Source organism: Podarcis filfolensis, assembly GCF_964270895.1.
Source record: "Podarcis filfolensis genome assembly, chromosome: 11".
Classification (NCBI taxonomy): domain Eukaryota; kingdom Metazoa; phylum Chordata; class Lepidosauria; order Squamata; family Lacertidae; genus Podarcis; species Podarcis filfolensis.
In genome coordinates this window covers 3362325-3379810 of record NC_139613.1, presented here as the reverse complement: position 1 = coordinate 3379810, position 17486 = coordinate 3362325, and the positions used below count along the sequence as shown (strand labels likewise).

General features: G+C 46.5%; 1 protein-coding gene across 2 annotated transcripts in view; it reads left to right on the top strand.

Annotated features, from left to right (window-relative positions):
• Positions 1-6229: 6229 nt before the first annotated feature.
• Positions 6230-17486, top strand: part of UBE2R2 (ubiquitin conjugating enzyme E2 R2) — a 56266-nt gene continuing 45009 nt past the window's right edge. For both annotated transcript variants that reach the window (XR_014539563.1, XM_083575919.1), the window contains exon 1: positions 6230-6436. Coding sequence is in view for 1 of the 2 variants with exons in the window: in XM_083575919.1 (XP_083432045.1) it covers positions 6260-6436 (177 nt within the window). In the remaining variant the exon portion in view is untranslated. The remainder of the gene's footprint in view (positions 6437-17486) is intronic.

The following is a 17486-nucleotide window of genomic DNA, read 5'->3' as shown; positions in this document are numbered from 1 at the left end:
AGTGGCTTGCCGGTTCCTGCTCCAGGTGGATCATGTTTAGTCAAAACTCTCCACTATGACCTGTCCATATTGGGTGCCCTGCACGGCATAGCTCATAGCTTCTCTGAGTTATTCAAGCCCCTTCGCCACGGCAAGGCAGTGATCCATGAAGGTGTACCAACAACTGATTGGTTCAAAATTGGGAAAGGAGTACAACAAGGCTGCATATTGTCTCCTTGCTTATTTAACTTATATGCAGAATTCATCATGCGAAAGGCTGGGCTGGATGAATCCCAAGCCGGAATTAAGATTGCCGGAAGAAATATCAACAACCTCAGATATGCAGATGACACAACCTTGATGGCAAAAAGTGAGGAGGAATTAAAGAACCTTTTAATGAGGGTGAAAGAGGAGAGCGCAAAATATGGTCTGAAACTCAACATCAAAAAAACTAAGATCATGGCCACTGGGCACATCACCTCCTGGCAAATAGAAGGGGAAGAAAGGGAGGCAGTGAGAAATTTTACTTTCTTGGGCTCCATGATCGCTGCAGATGGTGACAGCAGTCACGAAATTAAAAGACACCTGCTTCTTGGGAGAAAAGCAATGACAAACCTAGACAGGATCTTAAAAGGCAGAGATATCACCTTGCCAACAAAGGTCCGCATAGTTAAAGCTATGGTTTTCCCAGTAGTGATGTATGGAAGTGAGAGCTGGACCATAAAGAAGGCTGATCGCCAAAGAATTGATGCTTTTGAATTCTGGTGCTGGAGGAGACTCTTGAGAGTCCCATGGACTGCAAGAAGATCAAACCTCTCCATTCTTAAGGAAATCAGCCCTGAGTGCTCACTGGAAGGACAGATCCTGAAGCTGAGGCTAAAATACTTTGGCCACCTCATGAGAAGAGAAGACTCCCTGGAAAAGACCCTGATGTTGGGAAAGATGGAGGGCACAAGGAGAAGGGGACGACAGAGGACGAGATGGTTGGGCAGTGTTCTCGAAGCTACCAGCATGAGTTTGACCAAACTGCAGGAGGCAGTGGAAGACAGGAGTGTCTGGTGTGCTCTGGTCCAGGGGGTCACGAAGAGTCGGACATGACTAAACAACAACAATTATTGTTATTGTTGTTATTTTTTAAATTGTTGTTGTTGTTACTATTATTATTTGTAAGAAGTTCTTGTAGCAGAGGCGCTGGGCTGCTCCAATGCTTTCCCTTCTCCCTCCGCTGCTGAAAGGATCCCAACCAGAAATAGGACGATACTTTAATTCCCAAATAGTATCCATTCCGTTTTGTAGCAAATAAGGGAAAAGAAGGGAAAGAATCAGACTTCAGAGGAGAGAGCTTGACACTGTTTGGAAAGCCTAGAGATTGAGCTGTCAAAGCGTTTGGCACCTGCTTGCCCTCAGGCTCAGACGCTCGGGTTGCAAACGTGATTCGTGCGGGAGGCATGTTCGCAGCCCGCAGCGCTGCGCATGCGCAGGTCACAATTCGGCGCTTATGCGCAAAGCGTGATTTAGTGCTTCTGTGCATGCACGAGCGCCGAAACCCAGAAGTAACCCGTTCCGGTACTTCCGGGTTTGGCGCGGTGCACAACCCGAAAACGCACCACCTGAAGTGTCTGTAACCCGAGGTATGACTGTATTAGGAACCTGACGGGAATGAGGTAACCTCTCCGGCCAGGAAGGATGGAAGACTAGAAACATGGGGCAATCTTAAAGTGGATTGTGGGTGGAAGGTAGGAGGCACCTTGAGGCTGGCATCTGTCTCAAAAGACAAAGTAGTGCGCCTTCTGGGAGGGAGTCAAACCGCTGTGTTAGCAGCACCAAAGGGAACTCCCTGAGGCGCAAGTCTGGGCAGTGTGCGTGGAGGTCCTGGTCTGCCCAGACCACAAGATCCTCCTCTCCCTTGTGAACCAAAAGAAAGCAGAGCAAGACGTTTGGCACCAGAGCAGTGACTACATTATTACATGAGCACTGTTCCACAAAATTTGATATTTTCATTTATATACATTCATTCGAAGTAAGATGGGTTTATGAAGCATTCTATATCCACCCACCACGCTGATGAAGAATTCTACGAAACAGTAGTCAATATCCAGAATTACCGTTCAGTTTGGACATCATTGTTGAATACACAAAGCTTTACAGCTTGTCTTCCACTGTACAAAGTTTGGTACCTTGCTTCATTTAAAGATTTTCAGAGACTTTGAGACAAAAGATTTCATTATTAACTTTTTATGATTTGAAGGAATTCTATAAAGATTGTCTATTACGTATGTACTGTATATGGTCATCGTGTTGCCTGGACATTGTTGGCTGCAGGAGTTGCCAGAAGGAGGCGCACAAGGTGCCATCCCACTGTCTTGGGGACTCCATTCTGGATTTGCATAGGGTTTACTTCTTAGCCTTTTCTTCTCCAGAAGCTATCCCACAAGGCAGCAGAGATTTAGGATAAAAGTTTTCCTTCTGCTAGAAGTTTACCTCCTTCCCAGGTTTACAAGCCCCATCTGCCCCTTACTTCCCTCTACAGCACATTATGAATCCGCCATTTTTGACCGTTGGACAAGTCCGTCGGAGCCTGTCTTCGCATGCAGGGGAAGTCCCTAACTCATAGAGGGTTTGAGACCCATCAGCTACCTGATGGGACTAGGAGGCACAACCAGCACAAAAACACCACAATCGCACAATAAACACTCATTGGGAAGAATGCGCTTAATAATAATAATAATAATAATTTATTATTTGTACCCCACCCATCTGGCTGGGTTTCCCCAGCCACTCTGGGCGGCTTCCAACAAAGATGAAAAATACACTAAAATGTCACATATTAAAAACTTCCCTGAACAGGGCTGCCTTCAGATGTCTTCTGAATGTCAGGTAGTTGTTTATCGCTTTGACATCTGATGGGAGGGCGTTCTACAAGGCGGGCGCCACTACCGAGAAGGCCCTCTGCCTGGTTCCCTGTAATTTGGCCTCTCGCAGTGAGGGAACCGCCAGAAGGCCCTCGGAGCTGGACCTCAGTGTCCGGGCAGAACGATGGGGGAGGAGACGCTCCTTCAGATATACTGGACCGAGGCCGTTTAGGGCTTTAAAGGTCAGCACCAACACTTTGAATTGTGCTCGGAAGCGTACTCAAGGATCTGTGGTTGCACAGAGGGGAGAAATGACATTTGAATAAGAGGGTTGATGGACAAACATGTTTAAAATCACTGACAAAATCCAAAGAGGGCTGTTGTGAGAGGAGGACATATGTGTGGAGACTGAAGCTAATGATACTTCTGAAGCTGGGAAGGGGCAATGATTGACCCCCATGCTGGGCACTGAGCTGCACGGTAGGAAGAGGAGCTCCTCAAGAAAAATAGGCAATCAGCAAAAGGCCTTCGGCTGTTCGGCTTCAGCCAAGGGCCCTTGAGGCAACATGAACAAGGCTTCTGTGTTCTGATAAGGGAGCAGCTGTAAGCTCTTGAGATGAGCTCTGCCCCAAGGCCACAAGACAAAGGACGCAAAGATGGGAGGGGAAAGAAGAAATCACAAGCTCTTTTATTCGCAAGTGAAATATGGGGCTCTCGCCAGAAGTGGCTTACTGTTCTTCAGAGTGCTTGGTCTCATGTCAATTATGACATGAGTTATGTAAGTTATTACTTGCATTCAGAACAGCCTGTAGGCTTAATGAACCAGTACATCCAGTACAATGCTGCACAGCTCTGCATCTCTCTGAAATGGTTCCATCCAATTAACTGGCTTTAATATGGTGGGTACATTTCAAATCCCTTTCTCTGGGTATCTCAACTGCTGACCATTTAATATAATTGGGCCCAGCGCTTAAGTTTTATTTCAGACGCCTAACAAATTATTTTTGGGTGTCCCAGGTTTCACTGAACGGGTTCTGGGGTTAGAACTAGAAACAACAAGAAATATAATAAAATTATTGGGTGAATAAAAATGCTTTGGACTGGTGCTGGAAAGACTGCAACATGGGTGCTGGGTGAGACTTTTTTTGTGGGGGGGGTCAATTCCATAATTTGGGTGTCACCGCTAGGGGTGGAAGGATCTGTCAATTTCGGCACGCTCAGCTTTTCATTATTCCAATCTTACATTCAGCTCTCCACATTAATGCTTGACATTTTAACGCAAATTGCTTTGTGTATTTCTCATCATAGAATGCATTTTTTAACATAAATAAAATCTGCTAATATCTTTATCTTTTGTAAACCTTGTTTGGAGAACTGCACTGCAAAATTTGAGTAAGTGCAAATTTGGATGGCTTGGTGTTCTTTGGTTCTCATATTGTTTCAGAAAGTGCAAATTTGATGGGTTGGGCTTTAAATGTGAACTGAATATAATTTCTTTCCCATTGCTAGCCACTGCTATTGAGGAGGCCATCTCTTTTATGTCTGTACTGCATACCTCTTATAAAGGGGGCACCTGAATTTGGTCTGGAAGGTCCAGGGAGTGCAAAATGATGCTGGCCAGTTGCATTCTGGGGCAAAGTTCTGATGACATGGTACACCTCTCCTGAAATTGGATTTTCACTACTGGGGTATAAAGCCCTATATAATACCCTCCAATATTCCCCAGATGAAAATGGGGACATTTCTCACTTCAGAACAACTGATCCTCCTTGACATCCCCCCCCCCACGCCCTGCAGAGCTTTTCCACTACCGCTATACCTATGGGGCATAGACCACACACCCTCCACTATCCTGGAGCAGCCAATGCTCTTGGCCTAACTTGCCTCACAGGGTTGTCGTTCTGGGGATTCAATGAAGAGGCGGAGAGAACCATTATAGAAATGCAACAAACAAATATATAGATTTTTATTTTATTTTAGCAGAACTATTGATATGAATGGACAAGACTAACTCAGTGCAGTAAGACTTTGTAGCAAACAGCCCATCATCATTTCCTTAGTAACTGTCTCAATTTACTTTTTTACATATATATACTAGGAGAGGGGAAAAGGCTTTGTTTAGGAGGCAGGAAGGAAATAATGACCCTGCCCCTTTAAGAAAGGATGGACCTAAGGAAGAGATTGTTTCCGCATCAGGGAATAGACAAGAGAGGCAGCAAGTTAGAAAAGAGACACCATGGCCAATGAGGAGGAAGGTGCTGCCCCAGAGGGCGGGATAGCTACATAATATATACGGTTGGTCCTTTAGCCAATAGAAGAACGTAGCCGATGAGAAGGGCGGGATCAACTGCAAACGTTACCCAATAGGAGGGAGCTGAGGCGTGGCTTTGCAACCAGCTACCAATCATGAGAGATTGGAGGAAAGCCTTAAATTTCCGAGAGGCGGCATGGGTCGCGTAGATTAGCCGGCGGCGCGCCCAATCGGGGAATAGCTCCGGGATTGGGAGGAGGCGGGGTTGCCAATCGAGCCAATAAGCAAGAAGGAGGCAAGGCCGAGGCCTTATATGGGCAGCGCGAGCGCCGAGCTGCTTGGAGGAGGAGGCGGGCGTTCCAAATCGGGCCAATAAGCAGTCGCAGACCTCAGGAAGGAGGCTTCATTTGGGGGCGGGGCGCGGTTTATGTGTCGGGGCGGCAGCAGCAGCAGCAGCAGGCGACGGCGGGGGTTGATGACGACACCGGCGGGGGCGGGGCGTGCGGTGGAACTTGCGCGCTGAGGTCACTGGCCGAGCGGCGGCGCCGTCACAAAAGGAAGCGGCGGCCGCGGGGCTGCTGCTGCTGCTGCTGGCGGCCGTGTGTGTGCGCGTGCGCGCGTCTGTCCGCCCGTCCGTCTGTCCCCGTGTGGAGAGAGCGCCCAGGGAGGCAGGCGAGGCCGAGGCCTGAGGGTCCGTCAGTTCGTCCGTCCGTCCGGCGGGCGGCTGGCCGACCGACCGACCGGCCTAGCGGGCCCCGCTTCTCCCCCTCGCCGAGTCCCCAGCCGCGTCAGACGAGGCGTCTGAGGAGAAGCCTTCCTCGCAGGCCTCCCTCACCCTCCTCCTCCTCCTCCTCCTCCTCCCCTCAGAGGCCTCCGGGCCCAGGCCTGGCCGGAGCCCCCGCAGGCCTTGCCTCCGCCGCCGCTGCGGAGCCCCTCTCCGGAGGAGGAGGAGGAGGAGGCCTCGCGACGAGGAGCCGCCCCCGCCGCTGAGGGAGGCCGACGAGGCGGCGGCGGCGGCCGGGCGGGGGATCCGGATCCCGGGGGGCGGGCGGGGGCCCCGGGGCGGGCGGCGGAGGGCGGCAGCTGCTGCAGGGGGTCTCCGCGGGCCGGCCGGCCCTGACTGCCCCTCGGCGGCTCGCCCGCCCCTCCGCCGCCCTCGCCCGCCGCCGCCGCCGCGATGGCCCAGCAGCAGGTGAGCAGCTCGCAGAAGGCGCTGATGCTGGAGCTGAAGGGGCTGCAGGAGGAGCCCGTCGAGGGCTTCCGCATCACCCTGGTGGACGAGTCCGACCTCTACAACTGGGAGGTGGCCATCTTCGGGCCGCCCAACACCCTCTACGAGGGAGGCTACTTCAAGGTGAGCGGGACCCCTTCCCCTGAGAGAGGGGCGAGGGGGGTGGACACACATATAGCCCCCTCGTCCGCCCAGTCTTGCCTACGCCCCCCACCATCCACCCACCGGAGTCCTAACTGGGACACAGTCCCCTAGGCATAGCTGTCAACTTTGCCCTTTTCTTGCGAGGAATCCTATTCGGAATAAGGGAATTTCCCTTAAAAAAAGGGAAACGTTGACAGCTATGCCCCTAGGTGAGTGGAGGGGGTCACTTCTGTGCCCCCTCCACCTCTGGAGCACAAGTGGTGCTAGAAAGTGCCTTGCCTTCAAAACCTTCTGTAGGAGCTCCTGTGAGGTTGCCCTGATAAGTTCTTTTTTTATATTTGAGGATGATGTGTCCACCCCCTTTTTTGCAGCATGCTCTGTTATGTAAGCAGCAGCAGTGAATTTCTTCTATGTTAGAACTAACTCGCTGCTCTAAACGGAGCCTTTGCCAGCACAGCACCGCAGGCATGATCCCACACACCTTCTCTCTCCCGTTCAAAATGGCCCCTTCCCCCCAAAATTGCTCTACATCTTTCTGGCTTTTTCAACAATACTGCCACTGTTTATGCTTCTTTGTCTGCAGAAATCTCCTGCGGACACTTTGGGATTCTACCCCCACTCCTCTCTCCTTTATGCTTCAGATTTCTTTGAGCATCTCTGGTCCTGCCTACTTTTCCCCGCTCATGTGGAAGACTCCAGATTTCTATAACTTGTCTCTATATAGGGTAGTCTGCTAGGATGCATTCTGTTCTTTCCCACTAAAAAGCACTTTCTCAGTAGATGCAAGTCAGTAGAGTACCCAGACATTGCTCCCTGTCACTGCCATTCATCTGAGAGCAACTCTTTTCTCTTGCCCACACATCCCTAAGGATTGATTTAGCTTCTCCATAGTCTTGAACCCCTACCCCTAATCACTAAACACTGTCTTGGCTCCCCTGTTTTATTTTTCACCGTTTGCATGCCAGTGTGAGAGGTGGTGTCTTTTACCTATTGTCTTGGTTCTCTGCCCACCCCCTTTATCGCCCCTTTCACCATCTTGATAGTTTGTTGGCTATAGCTCCTCTTAGAGTATTTAGAGCAGCAGCATATAATGTCCCATGTATGTGCCACCTCATGATCCTGGAAGCACAAAATAGTGTTGGGCACAGTCTCCTCACATAGTCCAACACCTCAACCAGATGTAAAGACCCTTTCCCCTCAGTTCTTATGTCCAACTCTTAAAGGACATATGAAAACCAGATCACTGTCACTGGGGGAAGTGTTGAGGGGGCATTCCCTCCTACATACATAGTTTCACCAAGTGTAAGAAAACTGTCATTGTGCAAGGCTGAGCAGGAAAGTATTCCCATATCATACTTGCCACATTGTGCTATTTACCCTTAAAGAGAGACAGTGTGCTTAGTTCCAGTGAGTGTTGCATGAATTTTACTATAACCCATGTATCAGGCCTACATGCAGATCTCTGAAACTGGAGTTTTACCTTTGAGGGGGTTTTAAACATTGTGCTTCTTAAGGAAAAACAATTGAGCGCATTTAATTTTGAAGGAAAGGGATAACTGGGATTTTGTCTAATGCTGAATAGTTGTAATGGCTATATTTCAGCCATCTCCTGTTAGACCTTCAATAAAAAGTTCTTTCCACTGGCGCCCTGAGTACTGTTAAAACCTGCACATTAAAATCTGAGTAACCTGGATCTACCTTTTATTGTATTCAGCTAGGTAGGGTTGGAACGTGTTGGATGCAGCATCTGCAGTTAACTGTAAAATGAATGTGAATGAGCTGTTAAGGGTGCTTTGCAAATTCTAGTAACAGACACTGAGCCTTAGCTAGGAGCTTTGTATATTGGGAGAGGGTGGCGCTGTGGTGGGAAGCCCTGAGCCTCTTGGGCTTGCCAATTGGAAGGTTGGTGGTTTGAATCAGTCCGATAGGGTGAGCTCCCATTGCTCTGTCCCAGTTCCTGCCAACCTAGCAGTTCGAAAGCACATCAGTGCGAGTAGATAAATCAGTACCGCTGTGGCAGGAAGGTAAATGGTGTTTCCATGCGCTCTGGCACTCGACATGGTGTCCCGTCGCACCAGAAGCGGTTTAGTCCTGCTGGCCACATGATCCGGAAAACTGTCTGTGGACAAATGCTGGCTCCCTTGTCCTGCAGCATGATGAGCGCTGCACCCCATAGTCGCCTTTGACTGGACTTAACCATCCAGTGGTCCTTTACCTTTTGCCTTATATTTGGGATACGTTTATTGCATCCAGCCCATACTGGTTTTCCATTTCACTTGGATATCTTTGAGCTGTAGAACAGTTAAATGCTCAACCTGCTTGGTTGTTGAGATCCCCAAGTACACAAAGCAATATGGGCAACTTCACAAAACTAAGAATTTTCTTAAGTGCCTCTTTGCTCCAAAGCAAGCCTTGCTTAATTCAGTAGGACCTAATTCTAGTAAGTGTGCTTAGGTCTGAAACCTCAATTGTATCAGTGTTAACTTGATAGAAATCTTCTCTCCTGTTTCCTTTCTTCCAGCTATGTAGGAGTCTAGGTATACAAGCATTCCCCATTCAGGAAAAGGCATACCCTGCTTTGCACTATCCATAGCCTCTTTTAAAAAGTGACTTGCCTTTAATTTTGTCTAGCTCTTCTCTGCAGCCATGGCATATTTTTATAACATTGTTAACTTAACATTGGCTTTGAATAAACTAATCATGAGAGGAGAACTCTGGAGTTTATTTTAAAAGGTAACATATTCTCATTGGCTTATCTTTACAGTTCTACGAAATGCTTTGAATAATTGATCATTAAATGGCAAATTTCATTATCACCCCTTGTTTGTTTACATCATCTGATATTCAGATATTTTGTTGCCTAGAGAATTGTCATATTTTCAGTCATAAGACTTTTGGCACTAGAGAGCAAAAAACGGTGGTGAGTGGAATGACATCCCATTACCAAGGAGGATACATTTGGAAAGAAGTAGGTTGGGACAAGATGCTGTTCAAGATCAGATACGTGTAAACATTTGGAATTTTATCACCTTTCACTACAACCCAGCACATTCCCAAAACGTTGTTCCACTAGCCTCTGTACATGAGACAGAATGATAACCAAAGTGTACTATCTCAGAACTGTAGAAGTAGGCATGCTGGAGGGAGCAGGAAGCAAATGGTTACCCTATGGTGGTTGTGAAGACAGAAATGGCATGGGAAGAACTCATGCATGCTGCACTGATCACTTCAGAGAGAGGACAGCATAGAAGTAAAGAGCAGCTTTTTTAAAAGGCAGAATTTTGATACTTGTATCCCAAATACAAAACTGGTTGGGTGGAATCTTATGGGTAAAATTGTGCGTTGCAAGGTGGATGAATTTGTTAATCCTCCAGGTTAAAGTATGTGTTAAGAATATAACTGCCCTGAATGAAACCAATAGCTATCAAGTAAATACTTCTGGAAAGGTTGTAAATGGGATGGGATGTATGTGATCATCCCCCGTTTTGTGTGCAGCATCTGCCAGTCAAATTTTTCATTGTCTAGAGGATTTTTTTAATTAGATAACTTAATAATTGAATTAAATAAAATGCTAGCTCTGCCTGGAGGTTCCAATTAGCTGTCAATGATGCTAGCTATTGATATACTGTAATAATCGTCCATCTTTAACAAGATGCATACCCTATTCTATGACTACTGAGGTAGGAGCTTAAGTGAATTTATCAAAAGGTTTTTGGAAGTACAAATATTTGCTGGATTACTTTATACAAATGGTTGATGAGGCAAGCTTTCCCTTTGTCAGAGGCCATGTCAATACTATCTTAGCAAGCCATGTTTAACAGTTTCTGCCCCTAAAGATATTTGCCACCAAGTTACCAGGGAAATGGGGAAAGGGAATGCTGTTGCTTCTTCAGTATCCAAAAGGATCCTTTGGAGAAACAGTTCTGGAGTTCTTGCGGTAGGTGGAAATTAAAGATTAATGGGCGCTTCTGTAATTGTTTACTTTTGAAGGAAAATATGTGTTCACTTTCATGGGATTTAGAAAGTTTTAGAGATGTCTTGGGCGTTAGGTTCCGACTATGGTAATAAACAGATGTGTTGGTGCTGTGAGCTAGTTGGGAAATAGCACGGTATTGAGTGAATTGTAGGGCAGCATTCGTAGCACAAGCTGAAGGGACTTTGTCCTAAGAGTCAAAGAGAGATTTTAGTGGAGACTCATTTGAGTTGGACCTGTGCAATAGACTACTGTCAAACATTGTGCTGCAACAAACCAGTCTTTAACAGATTCCAAAACTTTGCTGCTAATGGAGGCTCCTGCCAGCTGGGTTAAGGAATGCTGGTCTGCTTAGTGCCTGAACATCTGTGGTGTCTCTTCCATTTGGTTTTGTTATCCTGTTCCTATTTACTGCCTTGCCATTTGTTTGTTTGGATGTGGCCTTAATACTGCTGTTCCATTAAATTGCCAAATCCTTCCCGCCTACTTTCCCGCACCCTTGAATTGGAACAAAGGGGCCAGGTGGGGTTTCTGAAACTAAGCCTCCCCCCTTTATTATTTCAGTTTAAGCACAGCAGGCCCTTCTGTTTCCCCAAAAATCTACTGTTCCTCACTCCCACTATCACACAAGGAGGTTTCACACATATAGCTCCATTACACTGATATAAACTTTGCTGTTTTCATCTCTTCCCTGGTCTGCCCTGTGCCTTGAGAGCATTTATCTGTCTGGGACTTGGTAGCCTCTTTTGCCCTTGTAAGTGTGTCATGGTGACAGAACTGCTTGTACGCCCATCCCAGTTCTAATCTGCATGGATTTGACCTCACATATGAAACTGCCCTCAGCTTAGGCAGACCATTAGTCCATTTTGCTTTGAATACTTACTCTAAAAGCAGTAGCTCTCAAAAGACCTCAAGAAATCTCTCTCCTACTAGCTAAATGTCTGGAAATGGTGACTTGAGTGTAACAATGGGCTTTAGAAGAGGATTAGACAAATTAATGCAGGGTAAAGCTATCAATGGCTACTAGCCACAAGGGCTGTGTTTTTCCTCCGCTGCTGGAGGCAACATGCCTCTCGGAGCTGGAAATCACTGCTGCACTTTCCATAGGCACCTGGCTGGCCACTGGGAGAACAGGATGCTGGACCAGATGTGTCTTTAGTTTGATCCAGCAGGGCTGCTCTAATGAATCTGGCAGCTTGTGTGTACAAAGCATGTGTTTTGCCTCAGAGGACTGGGCCTTGCTTCCATGTGCTCCTTAGAATTATAGATTTCATAGAACCGTGGAACTGTAGGGTTGGAAGAGACCCTGACGAACATCTAGTCCAACCCCTCAATGCAGAAATATGCAGCTGTCTCATATGGGGAGCGAACCTGCAACCTTGGCATTATCAGCACCATGTTCTTACCAACTGAGGTATCCAGGCTTCTTGTGAAGTGTTACGTTACAGTGACTAGGCGTGCACCGTCTGACTGCTGGGGGCAATGGCAGCTAGTAGCAATTCCCAGTTCTGATAACTACATGGGGGCTCTGTCAGATAGAATGCTTGTGGTAGAGCCTTAAGCATTTATAGAGTGAGAAAGCTAGTGGAATAGAAACCTGCCACTTGCCCTGAAGCAATTATCAGTTGCCACAGAAAGCCTGGCAAGTAGCAATGTGCCAGGAGGATTTGGCTGATGGCTGGTGATCAAGCATGGGTTGGATATGCATTTCCACTCCCAGTCTCCCAAATTACCGGTACCAGCTTTTAAAGGTGCTGCTGCTGTGGCAGAAACCTCTTACACCAACTGCCCTATCTATAAATCCCAATTTGCCCCAGTCAACAAACTGGCTTTATTCTAAAACTCTCTCCTAAAGTCTACAAAGAAATGGCAGCAAGGCCTGAATAATTGCTTGGTTCTTGCTCCAGAGCTAGGGATGTCAGTGTGCCACTTGGCATTTGATAAAGCTTTTCCCCAATTAGCACTTCAAGCTGTGGGTGACAAGAGTTGCATGTTTCCCTAGGGAGAAGGCTATGCTAACCTCTACATTGCCAAAAAATTCTATGTAGAGGCAGTTTCCTCTGTTAGGGAGGAACACCTTGCCTGCACTTGAAAGAAGTCAAAAGCTTTACCTCTTGGCGCCTCTGTTATACACTGCCCCTTAATGGAGAACTAAGAGCAGGAGGAGCAGCTTCTGTGCTGCTGTTCCTTTGTGCCGCATCATGGGTAAGTTTGCAATTCAGAACCCTTTAAACTCTTGAGGATTAATGAGAGATGACTGGTGACAAAGTTTTGTGCATGAATGGAATGGAAACTTGGAGATGGCTACTTGAAATGTAATCTGGGCTCTGGCACAGTATGCCTAGATGTTTGCTGTGCCATAAAATCACCAAGCAAGCTAGCTAGATGCCTACTGGCCTGCCCTAGTCCAGAAAAACAAGAAAGCACCCTTGCCTCCTGTCCTCGCTTACTTTGGCTTCTTTAAAGTGAGTTGGTGGCAATAACTCCTTGATTTTTGTAGCCTGCCTGGAAAACCTTGTGGTGGGGATAAACTTTAGGAAAATCTTAACCTTCCAACACTCACTGACAAACTGGGTAGAACACATGATCTTCTGCAGTGGCAACTCCTCAGAAACCAAAACAAATGCAAAAAAACAACCATACAGCCAACCCCTTTTGGCAAACACTTCCTCTAGTTTAGGATCTTACTTGTATCTTACCTTTTTCCGCAGTATGTTGCAATTTAAGTCTGCCTTGCGTAAGGCAAGAGCTAACATCTTGATCACAAAACCTCTCCAGACACAGTATTAAAGGAGCAAGTGCAGTAAATTTGAACATGTTTTTGCTATCAAAACAATGAATTCTTTGTAGCTCAGTGGCAGTGCAGAGCCTGGTTAGCAGCTGGGTCCTTGTGTTGAAGGCATAAAAAGAGTGCTCCATGCTTTCTAGGGGCCCCCAACTGCCTTAAGGACCTAGCTTTAAAAAATGTGTAATATCTAACTTGCTTTAAGTACACGTTTGAAAAGCACTACTTGCCTTGAACACTGTGGTAAAAGAGAGAAGCTCTCTTCAAATGGGGATGGAGTTTCAATTGCTGCTTCTGTTGGAGTGCTGCAAGTGACTAGCAGGAGCAGTGTTCATGGGCTTGGGACTTTCGTGGTTTTATTTGCAAGGCTGCCTCCTACAATACTCCCTTTGGACAGTGTTAGAAACTGGGATATAAAGGCTACTTGCTACATGGCACCCTGAACCGGGGTTTCAGGCACAAAAAACAGTGTTAGATAATAGAATTTAGGTGCCAAATGGCTCCTTAAACCAAGGTTACAGTTGCCAAAATGGAATGTGTAGTTGCCATTTTGGAGCAAGATGGCTCTAAAGTCTTGTTTTTCAAATGATGGTCTGACTGATTGATTGATTCTCAGTTAAACATCTGGCTAGTTCAGATGACAACCTTTAGCTAGTGAATTAACTTTGAGAGCTTAAAGAATTATTATTAGTTTTTTATTTATTGAAGTTATATACTGCCCTATACCTGGAGGTCTCAGGGCGGTTCACAGAAAAGATCAACATAAAAACCACAATATATATAATCAAAATAAAAACAACAAATAACACCCCCCTTCCGCGAAAGAGCCACATTTTAAAAAGGACACAGGGCAAAGAAGAAAAGTCACTTTATCCAGGGACTGTCCATATATAGAGAGAGACCGTTCATAACGTAAGGATATTTTTCACAACTGTGAACAGGGCGGTGAGGTGGGGTAAGTGAAGACAAGCTACAACAATTAAATATAACATTGTTCTCTCCTCCTGCTCAGGCTACACAGAAAAAAAGGATTTTGGTTCCTGAAATTCATCCTGATTGTGCTGATAACTAATAAAATTCTACAGGATCTGGTCCAAGTTAACCGTCCAAGTTACTCAAATCACTTGCAGGCACTTCAGCCACGGGGCCGTGGGGAGTGTCCTTCTGCTTGTGGGGTTTGTTTCCTGGGCCTACAAAATGTGCTTGTGGTGAGTTTTGCTCAAAACTCCAGAATTGGGAAGACTAATTTGATTGTAAACCCGAAGGACTAAAATATATTTAACTACGGGGAATATTAAAGCATGGAGTATACACTGCTGTTCCTTTTTCTTTTTTTGGCTGGGACCTGTCACATGAGCAACCTTACATCTCGCATACTATTTGGGGGGGATGAAGGGGTGTGGATAAACATTCCAAGGTTTCGTGATCATAACAGGATTATTCAAATATTGGCATCTGTTGAGGAGGTCTGCTTTGTGAGCTTTCTAAGGGTTGGGCGAGACAGGTGGCTCTGTTGGCTGCCTTCCCTTCGCCGTTGACCTGGAAGCCAGATTATGCGAGGCTGCGGAGTGCTTTAAGGTCGTCTATCAGAGCGCACTGCAGCACCACATAATCCCTTTCCCCAGACCACGAGGAGCAGAAAGCAAAACAGGCTGCCTCCTTGGCACTGTCAGTATTTGGTTTGGTACATGTGGCATATGGCATTACTCCCTCTCCCCAAGCCAGTCAGGAGAAGTAATATAAGCTGCAAGCTCAGACCATGTATGTCTAGTATAAATCTAAGTGCTTCTGCCTGTGGAACACACTGTGGCTTTAAAGGTACACTGAGATTTTAAAAAAACAGTGCAAATGCTCAGGTAAAACGTAATAAAAATAAGGGGTCAGTCAGACAGTATCTCTCACCCCTCTGTAGCATGACTTTTGGAGTGGCTGGAGTCAGACTGCAGGGCAAGTGTTGCACTATTTGGTCTCCTGCTTAGCATTTGCCTCCCGTTCTTTCCCCTCTTAGTAGTTTGTAGGTGCAAGATTGCATGTACCGATAATAACACTGGCATCTTGGAAAGGCTGGAGTTGCTGGGAAATGAAACTTGATCCACCGCATTGTCCCCCGAGAATTGTAGTCCTCTACAGCAGCGAGGCTGGAAGAAACCCAAGATTGAGCCCAACTCCATACAGCTCACTAGAGAGGATCATATACTACAGCTGCTCAATTCTAGGCAGCTGGGAGACTGAGACTTGACCCTGGCCATGGCAGCAGGGCTTTCATCCTGAATCCGAGGGCCACCATTTGCTTTCCTGTCCACCAGTGCTATGTCTCTGCCCCTTCTTTGCAGATCTTGGTGGCAGCGTGTGACTAGGGTAGGGCAATACTGATGTCTACAGTCCTTTGGGGAAGGGTCATAGCTCAGTGGTCATGCGAAAGGTACTGGGTTCAACTTCTAACATATCCAGGAAAGACGGGGAAGGTCCCCTGTGTGAAAATCTGGATATTTGTTGTTAGCCAGTGTAGACCAGGCTGGGGGACCCTGTGTTTTTGCTTGGATGGAATGTTCTCAATACAGTGGTACCTCTGGATGCGAACAGGATCCGTTCCGGAGCCCCATTCGCATCCTGAAGTGAACACAATCCGCGTTTGCGCATGCGTGTGTCGTGAGTCACCACTTCCTAAGGACACTTACATCGCATGGACAGCTGAGTAATTTTGTTAGCAGTGCAAAAGGGAGGTGTACTGCAGGTTTCTGGCTCCCAAGTTTTATGCTCACCAAATGGCTCATAAGGCTCATGCTACTGTTTTAAGCACAAATAGTAAAACCATGAGACAACTCAAATCTGTGGTGGAATAGTCAGCAGCTTTCCTAAAATCACCCATAATGCAGGCTGTTGATTGCCCCTGATTATCACTATTATTATTTCACGTTTTGGGGAGGGAAAGTGAAACTCAAAATGACTTTCACGTTTCTATCAAGGTAAGCTGTGACTTTGTTAAGTTTCATTGTCAGTCTAACACAACCCGTTTCTGCCCGAAGAACTAAACGACAACCAGTTTAAAATTAACGTGGATGCTTGGTGTTTTGAGGGAGGATCCTCTCAATGCAAGGAGGTGCCATTTGAGCTACTTATACCCAGGATGCGAATATTCTGCCTTCAAACTTGGTTACTTCAAGAAACCCAGACTTGGTGTATCTTTATTATACACAAGTATGTGCACAAGCTGCCCTGAAGTGTTCCAGACTTTTTCTCCAGGATTGCATGTATGGGGTTGTCCCATATTTCTCAGCCTGAGATTGTCAGTGGGGTGGAAGACTTCTTTGGGACCGGGAATAGACCTTTCTACCCTTACTGGTGCTTGAATTTGAATTTGAATTTTATTATTTCGGTCACAGACCAGTTCCACCCCACGTACAATATCAAGGAAGTCATAAAACACGATAGGGATACATTCTTACTGGTGCTTCATCTGTGGAACTCCCTCCCCCTGGAACCTCAAATGGTGACAACATCAATTGAAACTTACTTTTTTCCTCTAGTTTTGGGAAGCCCTGGTTTTAAGGTAGCTTTGCTTTTTTATTATTATTATTATAGCACTGATCTGTGGTTTTATTATTTGGTGTCTTAGTGTTGATTTGTTTAATCGTACTAGTGCTTGGAAGCACAGGTGACCTCTGCCTCTGAATAACTTTTAACAGCTTAGACTGGTTTACCAGCTGTGACCCCATGTGACCTGTCCATACAGATAGGCTTGCTACAGTTATCTCTACTCCAGTAACCTCCTTTTTTTATTATTTCCATGTGCTATGTGCGGGGCTGCCTTATAAAGCTGTCCAGGCAACTGAAGAGAGTCCCTAACAGGGCTGCAAGATTAAATGGGATTGGCTACTCACAGGCATATTATTCCTCTGCTCCTTCACCTTGCACTGACAGTCTACTTCCAGGCCTAATAAGAGTGCTACAACTCACCTTTAAGTTCTAAATGGTATAGGGTTATCTTGAGACCTTTCTCACCCTTTCTCTGGGTGTCCCTGCCAAATGAGGTGAGGTGGGTGGCTGCAACCAAGAGGATCATTTTGGTTGTGACACCCGGGGTTTGAGATGTCCTCGCACAACAGGCTCACCTGGCAGCTATGCTGTGGTCCTTTTGACACCAGGTGCAGTTATGTGGTGACCTATGGCTTCACTTGCTCTCACCTGATGTCATTTGGCATCAGGTGAGTATGGCCAGTCAGAATCTGCTGTCTGGGCCTAACTTGGCCTGTGGGGCAAAGCTTCCACAT